Source organism: Dysidea avara, chromosome 2 (assembly GCF_963678975.1).
Source record: "Dysidea avara chromosome 2, odDysAvar1.4, whole genome shotgun sequence".
NCBI classification, from domain to species: Eukaryota; Metazoa; Porifera; class Demospongiae; order Dictyoceratida; family Dysideidae; genus Dysidea; species Dysidea avara.
In genome coordinates, this window is record NC_089273.1 from 14,522,698 (window position 1) to 14,541,940 (window position 19,243).

General features: G+C 35.9%; 2 protein-coding genes across 3 annotated transcripts in view; both read right to left on the reverse strand.

Moving 5' to 3' along the window:
* LOC136246675 (uncharacterized) overlaps positions 1 to 19,243 on the reverse strand; it is a 31,215-nt gene that overhangs the window by 4,423 nt on the left and 7,549 nt on the right. The window contains exons 3-6 of one of the 2 annotated variants that reach the window (XM_066038222.1): positions 16,502 to 16,557; positions 16,381 to 16,447; positions 16,262 to 16,327; positions 15,811 to 16,049 (exon numbers count right to left, since the gene is read on the reverse strand). In XM_066038222.1, the coding sequence (XP_065894294.1) occupies positions 15,927 to 16,049; positions 16,262 to 16,327; positions 16,381 to 16,447; positions 16,502 to 16,557 (312 nt within the window). In that variant the 3' untranslated portion in view covers positions 15,811 to 15,926. Of the gene's footprint in view, positions 1 to 15,810; positions 16,050 to 16,261; positions 16,328 to 16,380; positions 16,448 to 16,501; positions 16,558 to 19,243 lie in introns of those variants that run through there. The other variant, XM_066038223.1, reaches the window with a different exon arrangement.
* LOC136246674 (uncharacterized) lies at positions 6,324 to 13,227 on the reverse strand. The gene is made up of 6 exons (XM_066038221.1): positions 12,758 to 13,227; positions 8,943 to 9,103; positions 6,976 to 7,031; positions 6,856 to 6,925; positions 6,735 to 6,800; positions 6,324 to 6,536 (listed from the first exon to the last, which is right to left on the reverse strand). The coding sequence occupies exons 1-6, from the start codon at positions 13,053 to 13,055 to the stop codon at positions 6,384 to 6,386; spliced, it is 804 nt and encodes a 267-aa protein (XP_065894293.1). The 5' UTR covers positions 13,056 to 13,227; the 3' UTR covers positions 6,324 to 6,383.

Here is a 19,243-nt window from a genome sequence, read left to right on the forward strand (position 1 = left end):
TCTCCTTAGCAGTAGTGACTTTCTCACTATATAATTACTAGTTACAATTCTTAGCAGAAGGGATATTATAGTATTTAACTGTTTCCTGGCCTGGCCTGGGTAAGAATTCCATGGTGATAATGCATATGGTTAATCTGAATCAATGCAGAATGAAAAATAAAGATTTAAGGCTATTTCCTGAAATATTGCATGGATCAGATGAGAGTAATGTTGGTAAACAAGCCCAACAAGCTTATATGTGACCGAGTTTGACAAAACCAGGCTTCCACACACATCCGGTTTAACAACTATGAGAGATGATAACTCAGTGTAGGAGTATGCCATCATCTCAAATTTTTACCTTTACTTTTGTAATCTTATGCATGGAAGCATTGTGTGAAAGTTTTACATGAATAGCATGCTGGCAGGCCATTGGTCAAAGTCAAAGAATTGGATGTGTGTTGAAGCCTGGTTTTGTCAAATTCAGCCACATTATATAATATAGTACAACCTAACCACCTCACATTTCACATGAAATAGTTATACCACGGCTGCTTGCTGGTATACACACCTGATGCTTGAGGACCACAGGCCCAGTGGCTAAGAGTGTATTATATCAGCAAAAGCCAATGCAGTTGTGGTATAACCAAACCCGTTATTGAAGAAAAAGTTCCACGATTAAGTTCCACAATTTTTAGTAGAAAATAAAGTTCAACATTTCAGTACATAATTATAAATGTGGTTGAATTTGACAGAACAAGGTTTCCACACACATCCAATTTTCCCAACTGTAACTTGACTACTCAGTAAGCTATTGGCCTAAAATTTTCACACAATTCATCCATAGCATTGTAAAATACCAGGTCAAAATTGAAACTAGTGACATACTCCTACATTAAGTTATGGTGCTGACAGGATGACAATATGCAAACAATGAAAATACTGATGTCCTGATCTATTATAGTATAAGAAAGACATTAAGAAAAAGTAAATAACATGGTGGTATAATACAGGTTATAATACTTATATTGTTTTCTATCAGCTACCATGAAAGTTTTTAGTAGGAATAATTGTTTTCATGATTTTTATTATGCGGAATAAAAATCATTTGTGTGACTGCTCTATTAGAGTACCTTAACCTTTTGCATAGCTGGACTAAGCTGGGTAGCTAATGATAAAAAAGAGTTAGTTACGTTCTTGATGATCATTGTGACTTACTTGAAAGCTAGCCAATAGTTACAGCTAAAGACAGCAAATCACACAGTTAACGGTTAGAAACTTTCTTTAGCTAACTACATACAGTAGTCGTGCAAAAAAATGTGTACGAAATTCTGCTTAACTGCTTTATTAATTAGTGTGACTGTTCTGTTAAAATTTTTAGTTCTCTATTAAAGTATCTTCTTTACTCTTTAGTAGAATTGTACAAGTTGGAGATTTTCTTGATGTTAAAGCTTTATACATTTCTCAGAATGCTGAAGTATAAAATATACTTACCATAATTAGCTTTTTTTCGTTGTAAAATAATTTTTGTATGCAAAAACTTGTACAAAAATTTCTTGCATGAAATTTTTTATTGAAGATCGAACTACTCTAATAGAACAGTCATTCACATAAATCATACAAAAATATTTTTACAATGAAAATTTTTATCACAATTTTTTGCACAAAAATAAAGCAAACTATGGTATTATTTTTGAACAATGCACCATCACTTGCCACAATAAAAAAATTAATTTAAACACTCCAGTGGCTAATTAGTGCAGTGGTGAATTTAGCTACATCTTGAGTTTCAGGGCATGGAGTTCCTTTTTTGCATTACCTAAAACTCTCGTAGATGATCATTAATGTCTCATAATTGAATCACTGATCAAGTGTTGGAGGAGCGTTGGTTCATAAGTCTGAGGAATTATTAATTGTCATTACATACCACATAATTATTATAATTATTGGTAGCTACACTCAGGGGCTCATTAGCACAAAATGTTTGGCAATCATAAGATCCTGATATGCCTAAAATCTGGAGGTCTGAAAAGGTTTTCTTCTGGAATAACATCAAGAAGTATAATTTAATTCAATAACTGTAGCAAGAAGTACAATAATGTGTAATACCCTTACTATAATATTGATGTGGTAGCTGCCCATAACTCAGTTGACTGCACCCTGGAGTATGATTCCATTACAAATAGCAAACCATCTATTATGTACATCCACCCCAGTATTAGGTTTCTAGCATTGACTCTGTAATGCATTCTAAACATATAAACTAACTTATTGCAATCACAACTACATCAGTGCGTACAACACCAAGTATTAAAAACAATTAATAACCTGTTAAACGGCCTTATTGTTTCTAACATTTGTATATCACACCATATTAAAATAAATTTAGCACATCGAATCCCTCTGCTGTCATCTATAATGAAGATTCGCAACTAATGACTCAGCTAATATTAGGTCAGCATTAAGCATTGTCTATGTAGTGGACAATTTTATCGTAATTATTTGCATGGCATGGTACTAGGTAGTCCTAATAAATCATTAGACAGCTATGCGTGTGGTCAGTTAAAGCTACGACATGAGGATCAGCCAATTATATCACTTAATAACTGGTCCATACTTAAAACAATGTGACATTAATCATGCTTTGAACAGGAAATTAATCAACTTACAAGTCTTTATTGTCATAATCTTCTCATCATTATTGATGATGTGTGGAATGTTGAAGATGCAGAGCCAATAGTGAAGGCATTTAGTAACTGTAAAATAGTCCTCACTACCGGGATGAATGACATTGAAGAATTAGAGCTGTACCGATAATCGGATCGGCCAAAATATCGGCCACCGATATGGCAATTTTTACCAATATTGGCATCGGTACAGAACAGTACGAGGACCGATATCGCTACCGATATTTATACAGCAATAGTTTGTACATAAACGGGTTATAATATTGGTTTTCTACGTTATCCATGTGGCTGTTCAGTAGCAGTGACTTATTGTTCACTGGACAGCAGGCGCTACGCTACGAGAAGCCATACAAATACACGCGATTCTAGTGTTTGTTGCTGGAAAGCTTATCAGTCTTAAATAAATGAAGCAGTTATATATAGTACCTTTGTAATAAAAGAACAGTCACAAGAAAACCTACTGTACCAGCCTTCACACAAGCCAATAAAATGCGGAGTAATGCAGAAATATCCGTTTAAGGCTCCATGGGAGTATGCATAAAAATGTTTGTGGGTGCCTAATTGTCTGGATTGCACAATAGAAACCCAAGCCACTATTACCACAGGCATAGAGTGAGCAATGAATATATCCACATGTTGTTGTAGAGTAGGTAACTGTACACTTTTGCATAGATTAACTATGACTTTTGTTTGTAATGCAAATATCGGATCAACTATCGGTTATCGGCTTCTTTTGGTGGTATCCATATCGGATATCGGTACATGCTAAAATCCCATATCGGTACAGCTCTATGAAGAATACATACCTACCAAACATGTAGTTAGTGTAGGTCCAATGGAGCAAAGAGAAGCTATCTCTTTACTGACGTTTGAAGTGATTGATATCAGTCAACTGTCACAACAGGATGTGAGTTTATTTGATGAACTAGCTCAAGATGTCCACCTGTGGCCACTGCTTCTCTCCTTAATAAGAGGACAATTTGTCTCATAGTTTGAAAAGACATTGATCATCTCACCATGATGCCATCCAAAATGTACAAGCTAAACTGTGCAACAACGATCTTACAGCATTTGACAAAAATAACATTGAGAGAAGCCGTAAATATACTGCGAAAATTTGCATTGAAGTCATATTGGAGTTATTGACAAAACCATTATCAGACAAAATAAAGTCATTAATATCACACAACGGTATTGGTACATCTCTGCAAGCAGCAGTATTACACAGATTATCAAATATTTCTGAACATGAAGCAAGAGACATTGTTCCTAGTGATATTACACTACCTCCACATAATAACATTCAACATTGTGTGGAAGTTCATGCAGTCATCGGTCAGTACATCATTGAGAACATACAGTGATCAGGTACAATGTCTGTCTCCGGCTGGTGAATTAGATACTACTAAATCAATTGATGATGGATTAACACAGGAATTTCTAAAGTGCACTGGCGTGTATGATTTATCAATATTGAGTGCTATTGATTTTCTAGAGTTTAAACAAAATGAAATAGAAAGCCATTCTACCTTAATTTGTACACAACAGCTGATCCGCATGATGTTATACTTTTGCTGCAAGAAATCCAATATGCTTTAAAGACATCTCCAAGTGTTACAATACTTTTTCCATCATTAAACAATGAAATTAATTCTCTGATTGAGAAATGTCGTAAAGTTTTGAAAGATGCTCATTGATTGTGTAGAAGATTAAACCAAAATATTCAAGGATACCTTAAACAAAAAGAACTATCAGGGCTTAATCCAAACAATAGAAGCATCCAATAGCAAATATTGCAGAAGAAGCAGTTACTATGATGAAGAAGATCATCCTGTACTGTGATAGAAGACTATGTATTATATCATTGTGAGGGAGTCTGAGGTGTTTCAAATGATGACATGTGATTATCATGAGATTGCACTAGCAATAATACCACTTATCACATTGTGTACAAAAGAGCTTAAAAAAATACAGTTCTTTACAAGTGGGATCACCTGATGTGGAAGCCACTCAACAATATTTCTTATCTGGACAATCTGATGAAGAATTTTAGCTACTGAGGACCAATTACCTTATCAAAGTACAAGAAGTTGTTCCTATTTATGTGCAAGGTGTACAAGATGGTCTATATACCTGATGGGATTTTTACACATAATTTGAAATAATTATTGTAAAAGTACAGTATTCTAATAGGTTTGGAAAAAGATAAATTTTAATAAGTAAAACATTTTAATTCCTTTTGCCCAAATGATGACTGGATTGAATATGATATAATAGAAAACTAGCCCATGTAGAAGTATTTGTTTGATAGATAATATACAAAATGATTAGTATAACTGGACTTATCACACTCTGTTAGTGATTTAAGTAGAATTACAGTGTAGTATTTTAAGTTACTGTAATTATAATGTTTATCAAGGGTGTCAGAGTAAAAGTGGAAGTGGTAGCTAAGGCTCAGTCCTAATGTTGGCAAAGGCAGCTATATATCTAGGGATCTGTGGAGGGCATGCTCCCCTAGGAAAATTAAACATTCGGAGAAGAGGCAATTTTGGGCTATAGTATATACTGTAAGGTGCTAGCTATAACTATCTGACTGACAAGTGTTCAATGTTGGGAGCAACGTTAGGAGCAATACTGGACACTGACCAAAAGGTATGCACACCTCTGTAATACTGCTTCTTTTAGTTTTGGCTTCATCAAGTTTGAAAGCGTTTTTGTTTCAGGCAAAAGCTCTGACTTCACATGGTTGCACCTATTCTCACGCCCTAATATAATGTGGCTATTGTGTGTCATTCAATATACAGTATAGTGCTGAAACGAATAGCAATCTTTACTATTCGAATAGTTGTGAACAAAATGACCAAATATTCAATTATTCTTTAAGCTTATACTTCTATTGAATAAGTACCGAAACCTTTGTTATGGAGCAAGGTAAAGCCTAAGAGCTATTTCTATCTTTTCTAAAACAGAATTTTTATGGCATAGATACATCGCTTCATTCACAATCTTAAGTTTCAAGGTTGGCTTTTCCATCTGAATACAGTGTACAAAGCGCTAACGATTATTTGAATAGTGTGGCAACGAATCAAATTGACCGAATAGTCAAATAACCGAATAATCGTTTCAGCACTGACTAATACAGTATCATAACTGAAATTATACACATTGGATCAAAAGTACTAATATCTTTTAAAATGTAAAACAATAACTGTTTGCATGTATGGTATCATTGCTTGTTAATTTTGTCATAATCTGGCATGCACTTTGTTGATTTCCATTATTAACATGCTGTGGTATGTTAGTGTATTTCACCAATAACACAACACCTTTAGATTGAACCTGACAACATTTTATAGGGGAATTTTGTATTAAAACTTTATTGTATACCTAAGACCCTAACGTATAAATGTGACTGTATTTTTGTTCTCAACACTACACATTCCACTCCTTTGCTACTGATGTACGTAAATTTTCAAGCATAGTCAAAACTTCTATCTGCATAATATTATCTCTGCATACATATATTGCTTATAATTACGTAGTTCAAATACTACATGTATTAAGCACAACAAAATTGATCTCTTATGATGCCAGTGAAATAAAGGAATGCAAAACTAGGTACCTAAGCATTAATTTATACAATTATCCCTTTGCAAATTCACAATTATTTACCAGTTTCCAAATGCATACCTTGTATTTACAAAACGAGTGCAAAAATTATGAAGTGTCACTCAGTACAGTTACTATTGTTCCATATGGTACAGTTAGTGATACATCTAACCTGGGAAGACTATTGGAATAATAGTGTGTCAGCAGGGTAGGAATACTGGTGAATGAATTGCCAACTGCGAGTGAATAGTGCTGCATCGACTACAAAGGAGTAAATTAAGAATTAAGTTTTAAAAAGTGAAACCTCAAAGATCAAAAACTGTCCACAAATTTTTCCATCTATTCAGTTGTTTGCCACTTTAGACAAAATAACTTTTTTATTGCTACAAAAACAGCAAACGTGTTTAGTACCAAAGTGTTGAGGTTTCACTGTACAACTGACAGTTTCATTGGTCTTACTTGATCATAAAAGATTTTGTAATGTCGAGCTCTTCCACTTCTTCCACCAGTCCATACTGACAATATCTAACCAGAAAAGTCATTAGTGTAAGAGTTCCTATACAATGCCAATTGTGTCTACCTTTTCTGCATCAGGGATGGGACTATTTCTGATCAAATACATCCCATCGTATTGTTTTTCACTTAGCATGCTATACAGACACAACAAGAATTGTCAACAAAACAAATGTATGCAAGTCACCTGATAGCTTCTGCTCGTGTTAAGTGGTCAAAAATGGCTCGATCAGGATAGACGTCCTAAAAACGTTAACAACCATAATAGCAAATTTGTATAAATTACAAGTCAGTAGTGTAAAAAAATTGACTAAAAATCAACTCTCTAGGGGTGTAGGCAGCCAGCAGTTTTGCTTCAAGATATGTGACTGGGCCTGCGAAAATAGGGCATGTGGGCACATGATTTTTGCCTACTTTTTCAAACTTTCATTACTCATAACTTTTTGTACCATTATGCTATGGCAATGCAATTTTGCGCATCTAGTAAGATTTTAATTGGCTGTATGATGCAAGTTACAGAATACAAATATTCTGTTCCAGTACTGAGATATGACCTGTAGTGTGACAGGATGTAGTTTGTGCCCACATGCCCTGTTTTCGCAGGCCCGGTCACATATTGTATACAGCAGAAAATTCTTATTAGCATTTGTAACAGGCAAAAGTTCTGAGCACTTCAGCATAGTATCATGCCTAGTGTTAAGATAAATTTTAAAGATATTGTTGAGCAGCAACTGACTCATATTCAAACACATGCTACATCACTGTAATGCAATGACTGTTCTATAAGAGTTATTAGCTGCTCTTGGAGCATCTTAATTGGTCTCTTTAGTTACTGGCTTTAACCACTACATTCTCTATAAACAGTGGCCAAACTACATACTGAATCGTGTTGTAGTAACCACCACAGCTGGTTTCTTCGTGATTTGTTCCATTCTTGATGCTGTGAGCTGTATATGTGACCGTCTCAGCAAAACATCACTAGTTCACATCTTTTAAATTTCTCAACATTGTTTTCGCTGTCAAGGAATGAATCACCAAAGTTTCAGCCTTCTGTGGTGAGTAGTTTTGAAACTATAGCACTAGACAGTTATAGGAGCAAGACAGCTGATCTGTATGCAACTGTACTGTAGATGATTTACATTTGCAGCAGCCCGAATTTCTGTTTGCATTAGTCTACATGCAACATTGGAATTTGGATTAAAATGTTCACCATGGATTAGTAAATCAACCAAAGTATAGTATTAGCCTTGTAGTCACTTACGCATTTGGGCATGAATGAGGGTATGGAGACGGTTTAGTAATTATGTTTACTGCATTGAAACACAAATGTACATGACCCGCATATCAATAAAAACAAAACAAACATTTTTGAACTCTCCATGAGCAGGCGGTGTATACTTTGAGTTTTCCTTCTCTTAGTAATGGCTTGATAAAAACTTTCGAATTTTTTTCTTTGCACCATGCATGGGTTATTCTCAAAACGCATGCTTGTGTGAATAAGTCGAGATGGTCAATTAATTATGTACTCATGTCCAACATGCCATGTCAGGGATAAACTGTTGACTTTACCTGTTACCATAACTTTCTTAATTACTTTTACCTCACTATAAACTGTATTGTATGTTTCATAACAAGATGTGCTAGTAACTGAAATGGATGCACCCATAGAGATTTCAATTCTGGACGTGTTGATTATGTAATTGTGCTAAGTTTTCTTTTCAGTATAGGCAAGATAAATCATTTAAAAGTTGTATTCTACAGTATGAATCGATACTGCCATATGGTCAGTTAATGCTTCTACTTTACTCAAAAAGCACCAAACTTCCACAGTGTTGTATTTGGCCCTGGTCATCCAATCCTAAAATGTATGTGTGTACTATCTCAAACAAACACATACACACACACTACATATGCATGCACATGTACATGTCCATGTACACACTCGCACTCACAAGCACACATGCAGACTCACAATCACATGATATACAAGCACACGCGCATGTACGCACTTATACACACACTCTCCTCACATAGACATGCATGCATGCAACCATGTGCTCACGCACACGCACACACACACACCCACACACACCCACACACACAACACACACACACACACACTCATCACAAACACTATGACTACACAAAACTTGCTTGTTTTATCAGTCCACTTGACCAGATAACACCGGCAGGGTCAGTAGAGAGTTGTGTGGTATAAGATGACACTTCTTGTTTCAGTTGCTGAAGAAACTGTTCCTTCAAATTAGGTACTAGCTCTTCATCGCGAGGCACTTGTTCACTCTGACTAATTATAGCTATAATTATAAAAGGATGTTCAACTTACCACACAACACGTATACACATAGTAAAGCTAGTTGTGGCCACAAGGCAGGTTGAAATTGATTTCGGATATTTGTAATGTGACTGAACTTTAAATTATGGGCATAATTGACACCTATAATAATCCACTTGTTAAGATTTTAATCAATTCTTAATACGTTAAATTACAAGAAAGCTTTTGAAAACAGAATTCGACACTAAGCAGCAAGACACTAAACATTAGTTCTAATTATTTCATGCACAGCTCTATGAGTGATTTTTCTAAACTTCTGTTACAAATAATAATGTGGCTGCTTGTACAAAATGAAATGGCAAGTTTCATCTAAGAATAAAGCCAGTGGCAAATCAAAAGGGGGAGGGGTGGGGGTAAACACAGTGAGTACATGCCTCTTTCCTTTGGGCTTCTGCTGGACTCATCAGATACTGCTTGTCTGTCCAGTAAATTAAAATAAATAAACAACTTTATACAAGATTGAGATACTCTAATATGGCAGTCAGTCAAATACTTTGATATAAGGTATTTTCATTACTAAAGCAGAGCAGTTTTGTATAAACCATATTGCTTTCTATAAGTGTCTGCAAGATTTCCATAGCCATGAGAAACTAATTCACCAAGATTGGCATACAAAGGACCATGTGCATTTCATTTTGAGAAATATTTCTAGCAGGCAAGCTTTCATATTCAGCAACTGCGGAGGATCCCTAATAGGGTGTTTTATAATTAGCTTCAGGGTGGCTCCATAATACCTACTACCCTGGTGCAACCCCCCTAGCCAAACATTGAATCCTTCCCTGACAACTAGGCTTGCACCAATTATGTGGGCATAATTTCGAGCATAACAGGCTTGCAAAAGCATCAAACATTATATGCCAACATAGTAGGACAATTTTCAAAAAAATTTATTAATTGCACAATGCGTGTGCCAAAAATACAGCAAAGCATGAACACATTTGCTGCGTTTCATTTTCAAGAAAATGTGCAAAGTTATTGTTTCTTGGCTGATTATTCACACTTCGTGAGTAATAAAATCGATATACTCTATTAGAGCAGTCACTTACTCCAATACAGCTGTCAAGGAAGGCTGATATACTCTAATAAAACAGTCAGCCCTCAAGCGTAATCTTGATTTTGAACAAAATAGGCTGGATTTTTTAACACTGCTCAAAAGCATAATAGGCTATTTCTAAAGCATAATTGGCTCAAGTCTCCAGTATTTTACAAGCATGCGTGTATAATCATGTGACCAAATTTTGGAAAATCACAATTATGGACACATTCAACACATTAAACATTTAGTTCTGAAACACAGCATTATAATTTTAATTCCTAAGGATAGAATAATGAATTACAAGAAAATTTTAGAAAGTGTTTTCTACTATTAACATCATCTATGTAGTTTCAAAAATTCTAACTGTGTCAGGTGCAACAATAAGAGTGATTTTCCAAAATTCGATCACACGTATAGAGTATAATATACCTTTTATTTAACCCTTCCCCTACCCAAAAGTATACTATCAAAATGATTAATTTGGTTCAAGAACATGTCGCCAGTGTACACTTACAGTAGTATTAATACTTTTGGTTGCTGAAATTTAAAGTGTTGTGGATCCATCAAAGACCAGTAGTTTAATGAACTAACTTGTAAAATAAATTAATGACATAAGAGCACTACACAGCATTGAAACTACATGTGTGCTTACACAAATAGGTAGCAAGTTTTATAATCAATGAGCATGGTTTTGCATAAGTTTGCAGACAGCAAAATGCATTTCCTATAAAGTGAATGTGGTTTCATGCATATACAAACTTCAACACCTTGCTGATAAATGTGACGTGCTGAGTGAAAGCCTGGTTTGCTTGCATAATTTTGTTAAGATAAATGCCATTGAAATACATGTTTTAATCGCTTCAGTAAAGAAACAGTGTTTAATGCCTCTGTTCATGGTGAATAAAGTGGAACCTCGATTATCCGAACACCTAACTGACTGCTCAATTAGAGTATTTTGTCAACAAGTGTATGCCGTATTAGAGTAGTTGAACAAAGCTCTCTATATAATATGTATGGATATTTGATTTTACGGACTATTCTATTATGTGAACACCCTTTTCCCCAAATTAGTTTGGATAATCGAGGTTCCACTGTAGAATGACACAAGTGTTATGCTCTTCTTGTTGTACTATTGTTATAACTCTGAAAGCTCTTAACAGATAAGGCTAAAGCTTTAACAGCCCATTGGGTTTTTCCTCAAAAGCTCATAAAATGAAATTCGAGGAAAATGCAAACAAGTCAGGTTTTTGTTCAGCGGGTAATACAGTGCTTTTTGTGTATCACGTATATCACCATCCATACACTGTTCCATATAATACTAGCGGTCATGATCATGACTAGTTATGACTGGTACTAGCCATGCATGAAATCATTTAAGATATAGTTGTACTGATATCTGATTTATAAAGAGCCAATACTGATTCTATATCCACTGTGTGTACAAACATCTCTACCTGGGATCCTATGGTGGCATGGTGTCTATTACACTACCCAGACAATTAGCTACCACAAACATTTTAATGCATTCTCCAACAAAGACTTGCATTTTGATGAGCTTTTGAGATGGCTGGTACAGCAGATTGTTTATTTATCCCAGTGGTGCAGTTCTTTATAGTTAAAAGGTAACAGCTATAGAAATATTAATGATAACAGCAGTACTTATACATACATAATTATTTGTATGAGACTTCTCATAGCACTGCACATTATAGCATAGGTAATAGAGAGGTTCTAAGAAAGAGATACCTGTTGTACTAATAGGCAAATCACTGACTATTCTTTGTATCATAATACTTATTAGCTGTATTGATATGTATAGCAGATATCAGCAGATCACACTCCAAATAAATTCTCTGTCTCCCATCCACTGTCCGCATCTGGTTATTGTCACCGTAAATATTTCATTCTTCCATTATTTTCCAGTTATTCTTGCATACTGGCAGGCTTAGTATTAAAGTGATCATGTAATAGTGTCAGCTCACATGTCAGTGTGCTATAAAGCACAAAGTCACGTCTGTGCTATTATCGCAGGATGGTACAAACATTAAGCATGCTTTTATACAACTTTTATAATTGTGCCAGGCAAATAATGGCTTGAAAAATTGCCAATTTTATAATGAAGTAATGGAAATGGACTGCCCACTCGCATGCAAATATGCTTGAGCCAAGGACGGGCTCCAGGGTATGCTTACAGACAGTATCACACATTCCCTATAAGGCATGACGTACGAAAGAAGCTGACCTGCTGTAAGACTACAGATAACTCATAACTCCTAACAATTAAAGCTGGGCTGCTCCAGCAGTACAATCATTGTATATGTCGTCTACAATGCATTTTAAAAAATCATCAAATAAATAGCTAGGAATATTTTATGAAGTGGGTCAGACCCTGACGACCCAAACAAAATAATTTGACCCCTGGTTTTTGTGGAGATCGATGACTGTTGAGTGTTTGGCAATGGACACACTTAACTACACAAGTTCCTGCGTACCCCCAACCCAGCTCGTACAATATATATGTTTAACGGATTGAGCATGCATGGGGTGCGAAGCATAGTAGCTATTACATGTATTACGTACCTTTGACGTCCATGTGGATGGACTGGAGAACTCTATCCAACACGATGTTGTTACTAGCGTCCACCTGTGCTGCCATCACTTCCAGTAACTGTTCGAAGCTCGCTGTTCTTTCTTCCTTTAACTCCTCCATCACAAACTCGAGTAAACATCGTGACCTTTCCTGTCTAGTCGCGTCGCTTTTAACACGTGTCAACCAATCTTTGTCTTTTATTAGTGGAACTAGCGTATCGATGGGTAAAACAAGTAACAGCTTCCGATAAGATCTTTTATAGGCGAGAAGGTAAGCGTTGTTTTCCATCTTCGGATTTGACCACACACGCGTACAGCTAGGTACTGCCGGAGGGTTGTCAAGTATACAACACGTGGACTAGACTACTGGACTCAGTTTGTTCTCCTCTTTTTACCAACTAGATATTTGGGACTGGTTGTAGGTAGTCTCATGTAATTAGACCACTCCCCCACATATACAAAGAAACCCATTCAGTGGATGTAGGCACACAAAAGGTGTAGACTTTAACTTGCACTATAACTTGTAGTTATATATAGTCAAGTTGACTATAACTTGTATTTAGGATGCATGCATGGTACATAGCTCAGTGTACTCATGTTGACCTATTGGAGTCTACTCTTGAGTTGTTGACTGTACAGGATAGATTTCTGGATTTATTTGTTTATTTATTACTGTGTATATAGGACTCCATCAAGGAGTATAACACACAGATACTAAAACAAAATCAAAGTAAATTAAGATGGTTTAACAAAACGTCCTTAAAACAGTTTATAGATGGCTGATTGACCACATCTTCTGACAAAGTGTTCCATAATTTAATAGTGGATGGTAAAAAGGAAAATAAGTACGAGTTGATTCTTGCTTGTGGGATTCTGAAACGTTGTGAATGACCTCTGGTAACTGATGACATTGATGTTAATGAGATAGATGGAACTTCCATTTGACAATTGATTATCTTATAAAACATGACTAGTTTGCAAAATGTACGTTGTGATTCTAGAGAGGGCCAATTAAGTGATGTGCATGAGCATGTTTGTAACACTACTTCTCCAGGAGTAATTGTTCATTGTATACCTTGCAGCACTACGTTGAATCTTTTCTATGGCACAAATATCAGATTGAAGGTGAGGGGCCCATATAGGTGAAGCATATTCTAGTATGGGTCTGACAAAGGACTTATAGCAATGAGATCTTACAGAAATTGGACAATGATTGATGTTCCTCCTCAGAAAAGCTAAGGCTGAATTGGCCTTATGACAGATGTTATGAATATGATTTTTCCAAGTAAGATGTTCATCAAATGTTATTCCTAGATATTTTGCCTTGGAGACCTTTTGAATTAGGTGATCAAATAAGTAATAGTTATGTTCAATAATATGATGTTTATTTGAAATTGTAAGATGTACACATTTAGCTGGGTTAAATTCCATTTGCCATCTCCTGGCCCATGCTTGATGGAGTATCCCCTAGATTGGTCTGTGGAAAAAACTGATGTATACATAGCTATGCTTTACCTGAAAAGCAACTTTCTTTCTTATTGCAAGCCGGCTGTGACACCTTACCAACACTACAGAATCTGATCATGACTCGCTGGAATATAATCGTTATATTAGTTATGTAAGTATGTACCCTTTGTTATACTTTATTCAGCCTACAACCATGTTTTAACTGCAGCTGGTTGTGCCCTTGATCAAGGGAGATACACTTGGTATCACGACTCTGTTTTGCGGGTTGTTGTTCAGAACTTTAAAAAGGATTTACCAGTTACCACTGTGTTAAGCTTTATGCTGATCTTCCTGGCTATCAGGCAAGTGTTAGTCACCCAGGACTATTCCACTTTATATTATTACATCTACTCTAGCTAAGTAGACCTGATCTTGTACTACTTTTTCACAGATTCCATCATGCTATTAGAACTCCCTGTGGTTACTAATACTCAGCATCACCTTTTGGCTGTAAGGAACCGGATTACTACTAGACCTTCAATGTGCAGGATCTTATGACAACTGAAGTTGGCTGCCTAGGCCAGTATGCCATCTACCAAAGGTTACAATATGCTACATACTTCAGCAGGCAGTTGCAGCTTGTGTTGCCATCTCCTGGTTGCACAGGATATTTAACTCTCGGCACAGGTTTCAGCATCATGGGATGTATAATTTATAGTGGATCTGTTGATATAATTATTTAGTTTTATATATGACTGTAGCTGCAATTTAATTGTGACCGGGCCTGCGAAAATAGGGCATGTGGGAACACAAAATTTGCTCTTTTTTTTTTACACTTTCACTACTCATAACTTTTTACTCCATTAAACTATGGCCACAAAATTTTCAGCCCTGCACAAACAAATGATTAACTGGCTTCATTGTACAAATTACAGAATGCAAAGATTTTATTCTTGTATTGAGATATGACCTGTTATGTGACGGAATGCAGTTTGTGCCCACATGCCCTGTTTTCGCAGGCCTGGTCACAATTTTTCTTTTTGTCTTGCCAGGGTTCCAGTTATTTTATTGCTTTCTTAGTAACTTGGTAACCCTGAGACTAGTAGACTCCTGCATGATCCCTTGTCATTACAGTATCAATTTTCAAGACAAGATCATCATTTGTACTTCATGGTAATGTAGTAATGGTAGTCATACAATGGAGATTATGTCTATAGAGAGTGTTTTTATGCAAGTTGCACACAATCCTAAGAAGACCAAGTACAACTTCACATTTCACACATTCAATGTAGCAACAGCTACCCAAATATGTACTATAAGAGAACCAGAGTCCAATAGTCCATCCAGTCCAGTGATTGTATTATATACAACCGATTGGAGAAATCAAACATTGCTCTTACCAACCTGAACTGACTACATTATTTGTAAGTGTCTATGTTAAAAGCAACTGAGTTCTCCTATCTTAGCATTATACTGAGCTTTTGAGATATAGTCACTATCAACTGTAGCTACCGTACTATTTTAAATTCCCATATGTATGTTAGGGGCAACTGTTAATTGCCCCTTTACATAGTGCTTCACAAAATAAATTACCTGTTTCCAATAGATATAATACATATATCATATAATTGTATTAAAGAATGCAAGCACAGTTGTTGCTGTGATAATATATCATACAAAAATTACAAAATGTTACTTGGAACATCTACTGCTATTAGCTATATGGTACAGTTAGTTGAGACAATGATCTGGGGAGATTATTGGAACGATAGTGTGTCAGTAGGGTAGGAATACTGGTGAATGAATTGTCAGTTGTGAGTGAATAGTGCTGTTTCACCTACACAGAAAGTCACCAGTAAAGTACGTACTGTAGGTAAAAATGTCACAAAGTGAAACCTCTCTTTGAAGATATTCTGAATTAATTAAGGACTTTAAAGGAAAGATGTCCACGAAATTTTGGCTTCGAATTTGTAACATTGTTGCCTCTTAAAAGACCACAACTTTTTTTGTGGCAGAGGTTCCACTGTACAACTGACAAGTGTCACTTACTTGATCATAAAAGATTTTGAAATGTTGAACTCTTCCACTTCTTCCACCAATCCATACTGACAATATCTACAGTCCAGAAAAGTCACTAGAGTTTCCATACAACACAATGTTATATCTACCTTATGTTGTGAATCAAAGCTATTTCTGATCAAGTACATCCCATCATATTGTTTTTCACTTAGCCTACTATAGAGACGCAACAAGAAAATGAATAACAGAACAAATGAAACGTGCAGTAACCTGTTAGCCTCTCCTCGTGTTAAGTAGTTAAAGATGGCTTGATCAGGATAGACGTCCTAAGAAAAAAGAAACAATTACATGCAGCAGCAAATTTGTGTGAAAAAGAAAATCAATTACCGTACAGTAAAAAACTTTGGCAGTAAAACAGTTTGGTGAAAACCCACTATTGCAAAATTGGCAAAAAACAAAACTTTGGCGAATGGGTCTTCACCTTAATTTTTTTTATGATTTGTGATAGAACATAGCTACCACGTACTGTACCACTCATGCAACTTCGTGTGAGTGCAAGTGATTAAACAACCCACCAATTAAATTGTTGGCAGCCATTTTGATCGCGAGTCTATATCCCTCGCATCTTAACTACGCCTGCCACACCTGGTAATTGGCAAATCTTTTAATTGCTTGCACTTTCGCATAACAACGTTGCGTTTGAGTGGTAGCTACCGTACAAGTGTAAGCATTGCTTGCTGGTTCTTGTAATGTCGAGAGCCGGTGATTCTTGGATTTTCGTGAACTTTTGTGGGACAATGAACCCCGCGACAATCAAAGGGAAAGCTTGGAAATACCCACGATACTTTGATACCCATACTTTCAACATAATCTGCTAATCTGCTCATGTGATTGCTAAAAATAATTGATGGATAAAACTTTTGTGATTGTGATGCTATTCGCCAAATTTGTCAAAGTTTTTTACTGCCAAAGTTGTTTACTAAAATCAGTAGTGTAACATTAATTTTTCTACATTTTTGATAAATCAACTCTCTACTATAGGGATCTACCACATGTAGGGAGCCAGCTTTTTTACTCTGTGAATGATGCAATCGTCAAGTGTTGCATTGTAATATATGTGATGAAACTGATCCAAATTGCACACTAGGCAAAATTAAATTAACACCACTAGTGGATAGCTACACTACTCAGGCTGGTTTTAACAGTTGTCTTTTCTGGGTGGTGTGGCAAGCCCCAATGGAGGTTTCTGACCTTATACAGCCTGGTTTGGCAAGAATCAGTGAGTTTTGGTGGATGGCCTGATATGGCTGGCCAAATATTTTCACTTTTAATTTTGCTGTATACCAGAAGCCAGCACAGCTCTGCAATCTCATGTAGTCATGGTCTGCTTCCATTTTGAAGTCTATCTCTAGCCCACCTCAACACGGCCCCTTTGTGAGCACTCATAATACTACTTCACTCAGATTATTAAATTTTTTAAGGTGGGAAACTCTACAAGCAGCTATGTACAAGTGGCCTGAAAGGTAATAGATTGATGCATCTCTTGTGTACTTGCTATGCTTGGCAAGTTATATTGACTAGGTTTCAGGTACAACTTTCTGCTTGTCAGTTTATTAGACTGCTTTGTAAACCTCTTTATGTCCAAATGGCTAAAATCTTTCTGGATTTTAAGGTATACAGTTTGGTGACATAGCTAGTCCATATAACCAATCTATGCTCCAGGCTTTCAATGCAGGATAGCTCAGTAACAAAACATTCTTGACTACTCTATTACAGTATTTTCAAGGGGTAGCCAGCGCCCACGCAAAAACCCAACACGGTGTACTAGAGTCCCAATATTTAAGTATTTCTGTATATTTCAATCAATATTTCATGTATTTATAATTGGATTTCTCAGATAGGTGTACGAGAGTCCCAAGACGTTAGCTACCCCTTGAGTATTTTACTGTAGGTGACTGCTCTATTAGAGTGTTTCAATCATTTTAGCAGAAGAATCCAACATGCTGCCAAGAAGCATTGTGCTGTAAAATCCAACCTTTATTATTGGCATGATAACCTTCATCAGGCATTTTCCCTTGGTCATTCTTCCTGTATTTCCACTTCCTGTTCCCATCCCGTTTTCCTAGAAATCTATTTACCTGAAAAAACAACAACCTGAAAAACTAAATCCCAAGACTACTAGATTTACTGTCTGCACTCATGATTCTGGAGCCCTGTATATTTTCATGTGAGATGATTCTTTTCATTCTGGTTCTGGATCCAGCCTCCACTGGTCTCAAAACTGAGCCGTCTTGGCTAGCTAGCTCATTGTTTCCTACCATTTCTTACTCCTGTAAGTATCTCAATATTTAAATTTAGTGGTATATGTACTCTAGCAATACAACAACAACCTAAGTTAGAGATGCAACAATATATCGATATACTGTATCGCATATCGTTTTAAGACAATATTGCTGTATCGATGCAAAGTCAAACCGTATCGATATAAAATTATCACGTATTGTGATATATTGTGTATCATGATATATTGACACATTGTGGCTTGTTAACATGGCTGACAATCAAATTATTGTACATTGTGGTTAAACTGAGTAGTATGTAATGCTTCTCAAAGAAAAAATAGCTCACTTATTTCTCTTAAAAACAAAAAAGCAACATTAAAAAACAACATAGACCATTACTTAGACTTCACTTTGTATCACACAATATATCACTGTAATGTGTGATACACCAGAGGCAATATATCAATATGTCCTATATACTGTATCATTGCAACTCTAACCAAAAGCTCAACACATTAAAAATATTATGAAGCAATTGCTTGGTACAGCATGCAGATATACAAGTCTTTGTCAATTTCAAGCACTTACAAATTTGAAAGTCATTTATTATATGTGAAAAACAATCTAAATCGGGTGTAACTAATCACTGGACTGGACTACTTGACTGACATATTTTTGGTTTTTACACATTCTGAGGTTGGTTTTATTGAGTCTTGCTAGCTAAGGACCT

Excerpts from the sequence above, each read along its gene's own strand:
- LOC136246674 (XM_066038221.1), bottom strand. The coding sequence starts at position 13,055 with ATGGAAAACAACGCTTACCTTCTCGCCTATAAAAGATCTTATCGGAAG. Across the intron at positions 9,104-12,757 it reads CATCCACATGGACGTCAAAG|CTATAATTAGTCAGAGTGAA; the intron begins GTACGTAATACA and ends TTATAATTATAG. Across the intron at positions 6,926-6,975 it reads ACACGAGCAGAAGCTATCAG|CATGCTAAGTGAAAAACAAT; the intron begins GTGACTTGCATA and ends GTGTCTGTATAG.